Source organism: Lycium barbarum, chromosome 8 (assembly GCF_019175385.1).
Source record: "Lycium barbarum isolate Lr01 chromosome 8, ASM1917538v2, whole genome shotgun sequence".
NCBI lineage: Eukaryota > Viridiplantae > Streptophyta > Magnoliopsida > Solanales > Solanaceae > Lycium > Lycium barbarum.
Window position 1 is genome coordinate 97,457,783 of NC_083344.1, and position 14,643 is coordinate 97,472,425.

General features: G+C 35.6%; 1 protein-coding gene across 1 annotated transcript; it reads left to right on the forward strand.

The window, feature by feature from the left end:
• Positions 1-1,628: 1,628 nt before the first annotated feature.
• LOC132606371 (protein RETICULATA-RELATED 1, chloroplastic-like) lies at positions 1,629-11,390 on the forward strand. The gene is made up of 8 exons (XM_060319829.1): positions 1,629-2,180; positions 6,717-6,881; positions 6,977-7,069; positions 7,144-7,259; positions 9,083-9,181; positions 9,273-9,578; positions 9,710-9,874; positions 10,676-11,390. Exons 1-8 carry the CDS (start codon positions 1,845-1,847, stop codon positions 10,959-10,961), a joined length of 1,566 nt encoding a protein of 521 aa, XP_060175812.1. The 5' UTR covers positions 1,629-1,844; the 3' UTR covers positions 10,962-11,390.
• The last annotated feature ends 3,253 nt before the right edge of the window (positions 11,391-14,643 follow it).

Below are 14,643 nucleotides of genomic sequence, written 5' to 3' on the forward strand. Positions count from 1 at the left end.
TACATATAACTTCATCTCGCAAATTCTTTAACTAAAAATTTAGTATAATTACCCTTTCCCCATTGCCATTGAAATCTATACGACAATTACTTTATGTAAGTGCACCAGGCTGCCCTTAGTTTTCAATAATATTTTCTGATAAAAATATTCTTTAAACACCAACTATCATAAATTGATACAATCGTTGGCTTGTTGGCTTGTTGGCTTGCTGCCTTGCTATCTGTAAGATCCATTCCAATTTTATTAATTTGTATAGTTTTAATTTGAATAAAATTTTATAATAAAAAGTATTCTTTTAGAAGCAACGAATATAAGTATTTATTTAATAGTGTTCCTTATAGGTTATAAGTAGATGTCCTCGTATTTGTGTGGTTCATCGATAATGTTAGCATTTTCGGTTTGTTTCTTCCATTACTTTTTAATTCTTAACTTCTATTATATTATTATATTTGTATTGCATTAGGTGATTTTTAAAAAATATCGAAAATTAACCGAATCGTATTGATACCGAAGTGATTGGGACAATTTTTAAAAGTTTAATTTTGGTTATATACAGTACAATAACCGAAAAATTGATATGGTATAATTTTTTAAAAAAACCCGCCGAACCGAACCATTGACGCCTTAGAAAATAGTACGGTATAGAAAAGAAAACAACCTTTCTCGCGCGTCAGCTAAATGAGTAAATTTCACTTAGTCATCTTAACCTTCAGAGGTGGGGAACAATATTAATGAAAACGTCAACACAAAAAAATAAATAAATAGAGAATTTCATTATATTAAAGTATAATTTAGTAATTTGTTAAAGACAAAAAATAGTTTGGTAATTGTAGTATAATAATAAAGTAAAAGTTGGCTAATCATCCATGAAATTAAGAGATAGTGGTCAAAAAACACTTTGAATTAATATTTTTTCGGGAGTTTCACACCCCAACTATCAGCTTTCTCTTTTCCTACTTGAACTATCATCATTTATGTATTAAAAAAAATCTCAACTATCAGTTATTTCTTTTTCTACACGAACGATGGTGATAGTTCAGGTAGGAAAATATAACAACTGATAGTTGAGGTGTGTTTTAATACATAGATGGTGATAGTTCAAGTAGAAAAATGGAACAATTAACAGTTGGGGTGTGAAACTTGCGAAAAAATCATTAGCTCATGAAATTGGAGTCTGTTTGGATAGGCTTATGACTTTCGACTTATAAGCCAAATCCACAAGTTAGAATTTATAACTTATGTCTTTTGGCTTATTTTTATTATTTTGGCACAAGTGTTTAAAAACACATTTTTTATTTCACGCAAACTATTAAGAGCTATTTTTAATCATGTCCATTGACTTTTATAGGCTGTTTAGCCAAGCTTCTAAAATTAATTTATTTTGAAAAATATTTTTTTCGAAAGAGTACTTTTGATGAGAACTAATCTGTATTTAGTCAATTAATTTAAAAAATACTTTAGAGACAACAGTTAATATTTAACCAAACTTTTAAATATATTTTCTACAAAAAACTTGGTAAAGCACTTCACTTTTTTTAAAATAAACAGTTTTAGAGAAAAATAAGCTTTGATCAAACGGGCTCTAATTATTTCCAGTGACACTCATGTCCCGGAGTTAGCCAGGACAAAGGAACTCTGCCGACTCAGTCTCTGGATTGGGTTTGTCTTTCTCTTTTAGCCATTCTATCAAAACCCCAAGTATTCCCTCATTTCCTCTTTCTCTTCCTCCCCCTCTCTCGAAACTCTCCCAGGAGAGAGACAAAATTTCCCTCCATAGATAAAACTCTTTCTATCCCTACACTCAAAATTTGAGAAAGAAAAGACACAAAAAAATACAACCCAAAATGTCTCACTCTGTGTTTCAAACAGCTCAAATAATGCCCATAAATAATACCCAACTTATCCCTACCTCCACCAAATCCTTATTACCCCGTCGAGCATCAGTTCCTTTGGTCCGTAAACTTAACGTTATTATCAAAGCGTCGTCAACTTCACCGTTAATTGACGGCAGCGATGCGGTTGCAGGTTTAGAACGGTGTTTTCAAGAATCATCGTCATCGTCAAATACAGTAATGTATGCGCCGGTAATGAAAGGAGGGAAATATGGGGCGTTAGGTGCAGTTACATTGGAGAAATCCAAACTTGATTTGACTCAGAAACAAACCAAGTCTAGCCCTGAGGTTTGTGCCTTATCACCTACTTTTTGAGACGAATTTGATAGTTTTGTTGAGTAGTTCGAAGGGGAAAAAAAAAAGTGAACAAATGATTGACTTTTAACAGCTTTATCCTTTTGTTCATAGTAATTACTCATTCCGTCCCAATTTATGTGGCGGCATTTGACTAGGCACAAAATTTGAGAAAGGAAGGGCGACTTTTGAGATTTGAGGTTTAAAACAAACCTTAAACATTTGTGTTAGAAAGAGAATTTTAAAGTTAAATTATTTCTAATTATAGAAAGGTAACTACTTTTTCGATGAATTCAATATTTCCCCCGCGTATTTACTGAACAGATGATTGACTTTTAGCAGCTTTATCCTTTTGTTCGTAGTAATTACTCATTCCGTCCCAATTTATGTGGTACTGCTTGACTAGGCACAAACTTTAAGGAAGAAAGGACACTTTTGAGATTTGAGGTCTAAAACAAACCTTAAACATTTGTGTTGAAATAGAATTTTAAAGTTAAATTGTTTCTAATTATAGAAAGAAAGGTGACTACTATTGGACGAATTTAATAGTTCCCCCCGAGTATTTAGTGAACAGATGATTGACTTTTAGCAGCTTTATCCTTTCGTTCATAGTAATTATTTTCTTTTACTTTTTAGCTTTTCTTGAGTGAAATTTGTCTACTGAAATTGTGGTTTCCTTATAGTTGTATTTTTCTGGTGAAATTCCATTTCTATACTATATTGTAAAGATTTCAGCTTGTAAGTGTGTCAATAGTGTTGGAATGAAAATAATGATGGAGATTGATGAATGATGAATCATATGCTGACCCCATCTAGCTTGGGATTGAGATGCAGTGCTGCTGTATTTTGTCTTATGCTATTTATATTTGATATCTAGCTAGAGTAAATCCCGAAAATTGCATAAAATGTTCATGGTGATGTAGTTAAGATAGTCCAACTTCAGATATTTGACATGAAGTTCTACTTTCTAATGCGTTGTAAAGATATCACCTTCTGAGTTTTCCGATCATGTATCGTGCTAATTGTTTAAAGCGATGAAGTGATGCGAAGCAAGGGTCTATTGCTTTACGGGTGAAGCCATGCTTCTTCAGACAAGCGTGCTTCAAATAATGACTCACAAAGCGGTCCCAATGTGAAGCGGTCTGTCCTTCGAATCTCAACTTTGAGGAGTTGTTTTGGTAACAACATTGTTGTTTATTGGATGTTGATATTAGTTATTTTAATTCAAACACAAAGCAGCACTCTGGTCCGCTATATTGGCAGCAATTTGGTGGGTCATATGGAGGGAAAGGAACCTGAGAATTTTTAAGCGAGAGAGGAGAACATAGTTAGCCTTAAGCAGAAATGTCTCTCTTTGCTCCTTTTTTGGTGTAACAGCGTCTCTGCCTTCACAAGGTAGGGGTAAGGTCTGCGTACACACCACCCTCCCCAGACCCCACTTGTTGGATTACACTTTGTATGTTGTTGTATGGGTAGAATCAATGTTAATGATATAGACGCCATGATAGATTTTCTTAGTGATCTGCACAGTTTGTTACTAGTGTTGTAAAAAGCCATCGAATTTAAAGCAGTGAAGTGATGCGAAGCAAGGGTCTATTGCTTTACGGTTGAAGCCATGAGCTTCAGAGAAGCGTGCCTCCAATAATGACTCACAAATAGTCCCAACGTGGAGCGGTCTGTCCTTTGGGTCTCAACTTTGAGGAGTTGATTTAGTAACAACATTGTTGTTTATTGGATGTTGAAATTAGTTGTTTTAAGTGCAATTGGACTAGTATACCACTAAATTCATATATATATATATATATTTAGTACTTCTCTTATTTCGTAAATTGTGCGCTTCACTTCAAAGGAATGTGCTTTAGTTCTTGCTTTTGGATTCAAGTCCCATAGACCTTGTCCCGTTTTTGCGCTTTTCATTTTTAGAAACACTGCTAATCATGAAGCTGAAAAATAGCATTAATGGTGTCCGGTGTTGAGAAAGCCCCAGTGTAGTAATCATAGTTAGAGTTAGAGGTTTTGTTAATCATACTTACTTGGGAATGCCTTTAGGTGCTAAATCAAAGTCGATGAATATCTGGAATTCTGCGATTGAAAAGTGTGAGAAGAAATTATCTAAGTGGAAGTCACAATACATATCACTAGGGGGCAGAGTCACTCTCATTAACTCTACACTGGATGCACTCCCAATTTATATGATGTCCATCTTTCCCATTCCAGAGGGAGTTATCCAAAGACTTGATAAGATCATAAGGGACTTTCTTTGGAAGGGTAACCAAGATAAGAAGGTATTCCATTTAGTTAAGTGGTGTAATGTTATACTGGGAAAGAAGCGAGGTGGTTTAGGTATTAGAAACTTGAAGTTACAGAGCAAAGCTTTAAGACTCAAATGGCTGTGGAGGTATTCACAAACACCTCAACCTTACTGGGGAAGAATCATCAAAACAAAGTATGGGGAAGATAATAATTGGATGACTAAGGAGGTGAACACCCCTTATGGAGTCAGCTTGTGGAGATCTATAAGAAATCTTTGGCCTTTCTTGAGGATACATTCCACTGTTAAAGTGAACAATGGTGAAAACACTTCTTTCTGGGAGGACAAATGGTTGGGAAACACTTGTCTAAAGGAACTCTTTCCAAGCATTTACGGACTGGCAGTACATCAAGATAAGAAGGTAGCTGAGAACTGGACTGCTCAAGGATGGGACATTCAGTTTAGAAGAAACTTCAATGATTGGGAAATCAATACATTGACAGAATTTTTCAAAAAACTGGAAGAATTTAAAGGAACACAGGAAGGAGCAGACAAACTATGGTGGCAAGAAGACAGCGAAGGCACTTACAAAGCGAGCTCAGCTTACAAATTCTTGATCCAGGGGAACCAACAAGTGCAACGTTGGCCTTGGAAGCACATGTGGAAAGTGAAGGTGCCTCACAAAGTTGCATGTTTCACTTGGCTGTTGGCAAGAGAAGCTGTTTTGACTCAAGAAAACCTCAAAAAAGAAAGTCCTCTCTTTGTTCCAGATGCTATTTGTGTGGCGAAGAGGTTGAGACAGTTAGTCATCTATTTTTACATTGTAGGATTACAGCCCAGCTGTGGAGGATTTTTATCCATCTAAAGAGGCATTGTTTGGGTAATGCCAAAAAGGATTACTAGTTACTTTATAGCTGGGAGGAGGCAGGAGTAGGAGCCTCAGACAGAGATAGATGGAGGATTGTCCCAGCCTGTATTTGGTGGACAATATGGAAAGAAAGGAACACCAGGTGTTTTGAAGACACCAGCAGTGAAGTACAGAAGATCAAACTGAATTGCATTAAGCTTTTTTGTTTTTGGGGCAAGCAGATCTACCTAGATGATACTGAGTCCATAATAGAAATCCTAGGTTCTTGTTAGAATTTCACTTTATGGACTAGTTTCCTGATTTTTGCTATGATGTAAATATGGTTTTCAGTACAACCTATGTACTGATTTAGTCAAATACATACAACTGTTACTTTCTCAAAAAAAAAAAAAAAAAAAAAAAAGTAGAAGTTTTAGTCAACACTTTGACATTGTGTAGGAACATTATTTTTTATCTCTTGTTATTATTGGAGCCCCAAAAACTTTTTAAAGGTGTGTCCAGTGTTCCAAAGATAATCGTATATCAAAATCTGATTGTTGTGAAGCCGGGGCATGCAAATGGAACTGAAATCGTGGTTGTATTCTTGAGTAGTTTCATCTTGGTATTTGTTTGTGGTGTTCCTTCAGATATGCTGCTAGAGAAAGAATGGAGACACATTGCTTTCGCTACTGAATAGATTATGTAGCTGAGCAAATGTTTTTGTTTCATCGCTGCATGTTCTGTAGGAATGAAGAGTTTTGCGGTGTGGGTTTCCAGTTTCCTGGTGCTGTTTACTTGTGACTCGGGATCCAGCACCCAGTGCTGATAAATTAGAGCTGGCTTTGGGAAAGTTGACGTTTCTGTTTCTTTATGTGCTTTCAGGTTCAGGCAAATAATAAGGAGCTAAGAGTTAAAATACTGATCAGATATAACTAAACTACAAGTGAAAATAAATATCGAAAAAAAAAAAAGAAATTTCAGTTGAAAACAATAAAAACATTAAAGAAAAGGACATGTGTTGGATTGGCACTACAAATCTAATCCAAATAAAATAGATACAGAAAAGTATAGATGGGAGAATAAATAAAGAATAAGTGGAAAATATTTCCAAAATACTTGAAGTTGATTAAAGCATCCTAGATTTATTTTATGTGCCTTTACCAAATGCATCTCTTTGCTATTTTGGTTCTAAAGCATCTCCTTTCTCAATGAAATGGAAAAAATGAGAAAAAACATGGCAAAAGATTAATGTGCTGAAACCTGGGCCAGATGGTGTGAATTTGGCATCTGGTTGCTTTATATGATGAGAGAATATTCCTCCTATGTTTAAGAACCTTCTTCTCTGTGTTTTGCCTGATCTTAAGCTTTCATGGTACAATCTGGTAACTCTTTGGGAATTGAAAAAATTGGCTAATGTCGTGCAAAATCACAGCTTTCGACTGGTGGAGGAGGTGGAAATATGGGAAAGAATTTAAGTCATGGTGGTGGGGATGGAGGTGACGACGATGGTGATGATGATGATTACTTTGATGACTTTGACGATGGTGATGAGGGAGATGAGGGTGGACTATTTAGGAGAAGAATGATACTCCAAGAGGTAACAGGCTTCTGCAAATGGCAATAGTTTTTGTTAACTCATGGAATAAACTTGTAACATTATTGTATCTCTCATAATTTCTCATTAATTTTCAGTTGTTTGATCGGAAATTTGTTGATGCCGTGCTAAATGAGTGGCAGAAGACAATGATGGATTTACCAGCAGGGTTGCGGCAAGCCTATGAGATGGCAAGTTACTTTACTTAATGTAGTTATGTAGTTGCAGTATTATATCTCTAACTTTAGTCGTACTTTTAATCCAGGGTTTAGTTAGCTCTGCCCAAATGGTGAAATTTCTTGCCATTAGTGCCAGGCCAACAACAGCTAGATTTATTTCCCGGTCACTTCCTCAAGGATTATCAAGGGCATTTATTGGCAGGTAAATACAATGCTATCTTAATACTCAAAACACTTGGAGAGGGCAAAAGTGCTGGACAAAAGCCTTTCTACTAGATATTTAGTGTATGCATGATTGCTGGTGTTGGAGAACTTACCTTGCTGATCGAAGTCTTATTCTCTCATCTTTTGAAATGTTACATACTACTGATGTCAGACACTAGCACTAAGAAAGTGCTGTATTACATTCAAAAGGTTTGTGTGTTTGGGGTGGGGGGATGGATAAAACAATCAGAACCCCAGAAAAACTAAGCTGCAAAAGATTCGATTAACTGCAATAGGGGTTTGGCATCATCTATCAACTCCACTTTACACCAAAAAGAAATCAAAAGTATACATTCAGATTTTGATCTTCAGTACAGAGTTGTTATTACCTTCAAATCATCTTCGATTTCTTTCCTTCTAAATGCACCACCAAATGCATGCATGTATGGAGTTCCAAGCATTCTTCAGTTTCTTAGAATAAGTCCTTTTTGCCAGCATGGTAACAGATCGGCAGGTGAAGTAGGCATGACTCATTTCAAGGTTCAAACATTGAAGAACATATGTCAAATCTGAGCAGTCAAAGGACAATGCAAAGAAAGATGTCTGTTTGATTCAGATTCTCCCCCTTTTGCAAGTTGTCTTGAGTTAGACAAGCTTCTCATAACCAGCCATGTAAAGCACATTACTTCCACTGAGTTCCACTGGTGACTTAGAGTTCCAAACCTTCTAAGACCCATACGATTCTGGTTGGCTTCTTTTACTAACATGCAGTAACATGACTTCACAGTATAGGAACCATCTCTCTGCCGCCCCTTCCAAATTAAATTATCTTCACTGTTGTTTACATCTGGAACTGAGGAAAGAAGACCAGAAATATCAGTAACTCTGCCCATTTCCCAGTCGTTTAGGTTTCTTCTGAAGATGATATTCCAACCATTGCCTTCTTTGCTTTGTGCTACACTGAGACTGTTGTCCACTGCTAGATGTATTTAGAAATCCCTCTTAGGGTTGTAGCCTATGAAGTTTTACTGTGAAGCCTCAAAGAAGTTTGGTTCACAGGCATTTTCTTACTCGGATGTCATGCTTTTGCTTACTGCACCCCACCTAAAGAAGATATTAAGATACTCTGCTTGTACTCTTAACATGAAATGAACCTAGTATAGGGGTGAAAAAAAGAAATTCCCCAGCACTCATCCATCACGGATTGTGATGCTTATTGGAGATTATGAATGAGCATGGAGTGTACTGTAAAATGGAGTTGAAGTTCACTTATGAGCCCACTACATGTAATTTTCATAAGAATATGCTGCTTGAAAAGCATTTTGCTTCAGTGATACACTATAGTTGGGAACAAATATCAGCGCTCCAAAATTTGTATATATCCAACATGCGGCTTCATTCTGGAATTTTTATATCTTGAAATGGAAAGAATTGGTTATCCTTTTTAAATTTTGTGTTTGGGGTCTCAGTGAAGGAGGGGGGAGTGCGGGGAAGGGGGATCTTGTCTTTTCTTCCAAAAGCTTGAAAGCTTTGAGCAGGGGTGTTAATGAGCTGAGGCATCTGTGAACAGAACGTGGCCAGCCCGTCTATTCATGACACGATTCAAGCTCAAGCTCAATTTATGCTCAATTGTTCAACGAGCTGAGCTTGAAAAATCTCAGTTGGTTCATTTTTCTCATTGGAAAGGAGTTGGTTCATTCATTTTCAAAAACGTAAATAGCTTCTTATGTTTTCTGTTTCCAATTTTCACACCTCAAGAGGAGCTTGCAGATTTAGATTGATGCTTCTAGTTGCCTGATTTTCTATGAATCTTTTACACAGGATGATTGCTGATCCGGCATTTTTGTACAAGCTGCTTCTAGAGCAAGCCAGTACAATTGGTTGCTCAGTTTGGTGGGAGGTAAAAAACCGGAAGGAGAGGTATAGTTATTCACTTCATGGAAATAAAAACTCATTAAGAAGTGCTCATGTAGGATATTAAACAAACATGTTTATTTATTTTTTAATCTAGGATAAAGCAGGAGTGGGATCTTGCCCTTCTTAATGTGCTTACTGTAACGGCTTGCAATGCTATTGTTGTTTGGTCGCTTGCTCCTTGTCGTTCATATGGAAACACATTCAAGTTTGATTTGCAAAACACATTACAGAAGCTTCCAAACAATGTCTTTGAAAAGAGTTATCCACTAAGAGAATTTGACTTGCAGAAGAGAATTCATTCCTTTTTCTATAAGGCTGCAGAGTTCTGTATGGTTGGACTCACTGCAGGAGCTGTCCAAGGGGCTCTATCAAACCTTGTTGCCACTAAAAAGGAGGGAAGGTAGATATTGGTTTGGCATATATTGCCATTCAATTTCCCATTTAATTCTCTTATAAAGGTAAAATAAACACTGATTGTGATTGACACCTTATGTTCCTGTCTAAATCTCTTTCGCTACTATTGTTTGCTAGGTTGTCGGTGACTATCCCATCTGTGAGCAGTAACGCACTTGGTTATGGTGCCTTTCTTGGTCTTTATGCGAACCTCCGTTATCAGCTCTTGTCTGGATTTGACAGAGCTGTAGTTAACCACTTTGATGTTATTGGAGTGGCTCTCTTCTTCAGCACCGCCCTGAGGTATACTTTCAGTAAATAAATGGCAGTAGCATATGCAAGACTTTTAAGTATTTTTTTTTCTTTTTTCAGCGAGTGCAACCTTTATTTATCATCTACAGTTCATGTTTTTGTAGTTCATGTAGGTTTACCGAGCTTAGGGAGAATAAGATTCTTCTTGCAACTTAACAAAAGTGACATACTATCTAGTTAGAGGCTCTTGTATGGTTAGACTAGACTCTGGGTAGATTTGATGTATTTCCTTACTTCCGCACATTTCTATATGATTATTGTCAGACATACGTGATTTTTATCTCTTCCGCTTGTTTATTTGTTTATTTATGACTTCGCAATTGTTGGGATAAGGGTTCGCCTACCGAGGTGGGAAAGGTAGGTGCCCGCGCGACTTAGCTAAATTTGGTCGTGACAAGGACAAAAGAAAAAAAGAAATGATATAATCTTATGAGTAGAAAAACTAGGAGTATGTTCCATGCAGAAACAGCTTGTCTCTTTTTTTTTTTTTGGGAAAACAATGAATGCTTTAGTGCGTACAATAAAGCAATTGGTTTAGAAATGCGTTGCTGTTTACTATTCACAATTGTAGTGTTTGTTGATTCTTCCGATAAGTGCTTAAATGTTTGCACAGTCTGCACCATCATAGTGTCCGTTACATCAAGATTAGCCTTGGTTGTAGAATAGTATTTTGTGTTTATCCTAATAACTGAAGGGGATAGAAGGATGCAATGTCTTAGATTTAGAGGGTTAATTTTGGTGCTCATTGGATTCGTTTTTTGCTTGCCTAATAATCAGCCAAAATGTATGCAGGGTCTTGAATGTTCAAGTAGGAGAGACATCAAGACTAGCTTGGCTTGGTGTGGAGGTGGATCCACTGGCTCATTCAGATGATGTCTTGAAGGCTTATAGTAGACCCACTGAGGGTCTTGATCAGCCTTCTTCAAAATGGTTCTTATCCAAGAATGCCATAGTTTCCGGGCTTGGGCTTCTTGGGATCAAACAGGGTCAGACTGACTCGGCTTCTGAGGGGGAAACACCAGCTCCTAAGGCTCGGAGAAAAAGAATAGTCAGGAAAAAGGTAACAAGTGGAGCCTAGGTGGTTGACGAAGTAGCCGCCATCACTGTTCAATTTTGCAGCCTGAGAATTTAATAAGCATTTAGTGTTTGATTGAAGCACAAAATGAGGACAGCTTAAATGCAAGTCTGGTCATGAGCATTGCCATGTCCACTACAGCAGAAGGTGATTAACTGTATTAGGATGCCGGGGAAGCTCTCTTCTCAAATTTTTGCCTCATTCATTTCCAAATTTTCATGAATCATGATATACGTGAGATTACTTTGGCTATCAGGAAAATATTTGAGGCTGAACAGTTAAGATGAATTCCCTAGTTAGGAGTTAGGTATATTGCTGCAATCCTTCACTGTCATGCTTTTAGAACTTGTATTTTAAATGTTCAGACAAGTTATGATTTCCATGAAAAGAAAATCCAGGGGCCCTGCTAGATTTGGGAGAGGTCTTACATAAGGTCCTTTTTTTTTTTTCAAAATACAACTATTAATGTGATTACATTGGGTATGTTGTTGATGTTAATGTGAGAATAAGTTTCATCATCAATTGCACCTTAGGTTGTGACATAGGGTTGATAAAAGAGGGAGAAATGGATTTTTGGCCCTTCACAATTTTTTTTTTTTTAATTTTATGATCTTTTTATAAGAGATCTTTATTTTTTACACATAAGAGATCTTAAAAAGACATTTTCTTCTATTCAAATTGTAAGAGGCTAAGAGATTTTATTTCCTCGATAAAAGATGAAATCCATAGAAGCTGAGGGTTTTAAATTTAGTAAAAGTAAATAATACAAGGTAATTTTATTCCATTTGTCTACGGTAATCAAGCAAGTGAACTAGCATGTCATTGCTACCGAAGAAAAGGAGTTTCATCATCAAATTTGTTCCGTTAATATTACTGGGCTGATTCTTATGTGTAATGTCTTTCGTCCCAAGTTCTTACTTTTTTTCTTCAGAATCTTTATCATGTGGATATATTTAAAAGTAATACTAAAAAAGGGTACATTTAAAAATATTCTTGCTGACTCAAGAGTGTTATTATTCATGAGCCTTTTTTTTGGTAAATTCCACTCAAGAGACTCTTTAAGAGCTCGAGGATGTGGTGATTTTGCGAGAACCTGTGAACTTAAATTGGGAAAAGGAAAGAAGATAACTAAAAGGACAGTGAACCAAATAGTCATTATAATTATAAAAAATAAAAGAAAAAGTATAAGGCAAAATAGTTTTTGAAGAAAATGACGTGCTAGTTCCCTTAGATTCTACTTTAGTTCGATCACAGAAAGTCAGAAAGGCAATTTTGAAGAAAATGAAGGACCATTTTGGGTTTCAGCAGTTTGTTCTATTAAAATAGATTATTTTTGGGTCGATGTTTTAAAATAGTCGATGTTTTAAAATAGTCTTCTCATTTTGGTATCGATTCATAAATGACCTTTCGAAATTAAATAAAAAATAGCAATAAAGTATCTATAAGTTGAGGCCTTGAGGGGTAGAGATGGTTTAGTGATACGAATTATGGCATAAGTCATAAGGAATCACTAGGATTTTATGTTATATACTCAATCTAGCTATCTTGTTGGATTACTAACAAATAAGATATCATATACATTGAAATTTAAACATGAGTGACAGCTATCATATTTTAAATTTTCACTCATGATACCTCATATACACTTGCTCCATTTACTTATGAGATTGTCATTATTTCTATTATTGTCATGATTTTAGTTTTCACTCAATGGTACTTCATATAAAACATATAAAAATACACTTGGAAAAAACTACAAACTATCCGTCATAAATTAACAATATACGAAAAGCAATTAATCATGTAAAAAGCTATAACTTTAAAGCTACATTCACAGAAGAATACATTTAGAACTGTGTCATCCAAATCATGTCATTTCGGTAGGACTTCATCAGATATTCAACTTCCCTACATCTAACAAAATGAGTCAACTGTCGTTTTTCCCAAAATATAATTATGCAGATACGCAAACATTAATTTAAGTAGTACCGATATGTAACTGAACAAATTGAGCAAGGATACATTCAACAATATAGTAGAACATAACTCTATATCGCGTTATCATGAAAAACACATGGATGTGGGCTTATACTGAAGGGAAAAAAATGTCAAGTGTCTTGCACAGTAAACAAACAGAGATGATTTTCGTAACAAGGTAAAATTTGGGGACAATATTAAAGACCAACCACAAGAGTCAATTTTCTAAAATTATTTAATTGATTGTAGTGTTTGCAAACTTCATACAAAAGCAATGTTACTGCTTTATTTATGCCTTCTCCTTACAACATAAAAGGAATTGGAATTCCATATACATCATGATATGATTTTGTCCGTCCAAATTTTTCTCAATTTACATCTTGAAAATTTGTTCTGTTATAATTTATAAAAGATGAACTGAAAATGCGTAAGATCCTTGTTGAAACACGAAGGTTAGAACAAATGAAGTGTTGGAAAATCGGGGGAGGAGAAGCACTCTCAATCACTCAAATTCTTGGTTGAAGACAAGGGAGATAACGGTTCTTCTTTGTTCCACTCAACTTTGACTAATATAATCAATCATTCTCTTCAAAGAGAAGTGGGGAAAATATATTTCCACCAACTTAACTTGCATACAAGAAGTTGCAATGAAGAATGACCAAGAAGGAAGATGTAATTTTAGAATTAGAGCTAAGAATGGTTTCTTCTCTGTTAAGGATTTCATTAGCTACAGTTTGCTCTTGTTGTGTAGTAGGACTCAAGTACTATGTTGCTGTAATTGAGTCAAGTGTATAGAGGTGCATTCCTGTCAAAAGTGTAACTGAAGAGGTAGGCCAGACCCTCCTCTTTGTAACCATTTTTGCGGTGATGGAATAAACTCAGGATCCCAACTGGGATCTTGAAAAGGTTAAGGAAAAAAAAAAAAAAACACTTGCACACAAGACTACATTTTTTTCCTTCTCTATCTCAAATGACTATAGTACTTAGGTATTTATAGGACTATCCTAGCATGTACCTAATCTAGTGCATGTATCATCATTTAATTCTATTCATCCTCCTTTTTTCTCATTTCTCAAATACATGTATCCTTACACTAATATCCAAATACATGAACTAACTAAATTCATGTATCATGTAAATCAAAAAGTTTTTTTTTCTTCTTCCAACGCAAGGTTCACATTTCAACATGAAGGTCCTCGTTTCCTCTGTCCGTCCAATTTTTTTTTTACATCTTGAGAATTTCTTAAAAAGAGGCTAACATTTGAATAACATATCAAAAAGCAACTACCTAGTGTTATTTCTACGCTTGTTAGAACCTACACTACAGCCTCACGAGAACAAAAGGGAACATTTTTAGCTTTGATTATCATTTTATTAAAATGGAGAAAGTTGTTCTTACTGTATTGGTGGCTTCACTAGTAATATAGATAGTAAGAAACGGGTCAATTATGCTAAAATGTGATTCCGAACAAGTAATGGGAAAAAGAAGTTGCTAAACCCGTAGCACACTCAAACAAATACTCTTTAATGAGATAAAATTTCCTAAACAAAAGCAATACACTTAAACAAACCAATATAACTCAAACAAATACTCCTCGATTATATAAAATTTCCTAAACAAAAGGAATACACTTTGACAAAATACTCCTTAATAAAATTTCCTAAACAAAAGCAATACGCTTCAACAAATAAGACCACAAAATTAAGG

Coding starts and splice junctions, on each gene's coding strand:
- LOC132606371 (XM_060319829.1), top strand. CDS start 1,845: ATGTCTCACTCTGTGTTTCAAACAGCTCAAATAATGCCCATAAATAAT. Junction 9,182..9,272: donor GTAAAAAACCGGAAGGAGAG/GTATAGTTATTC, acceptor TTTTTAATCTAG/GATAAAGCAGGAGTGGGATC. Junction 9,579..9,709: donor GCCACTAAAAAGGAGGGAAG/GTAGATATTGGT, acceptor ATTGTTTGCTAG/GTTGTCGGTGACTATCCCAT.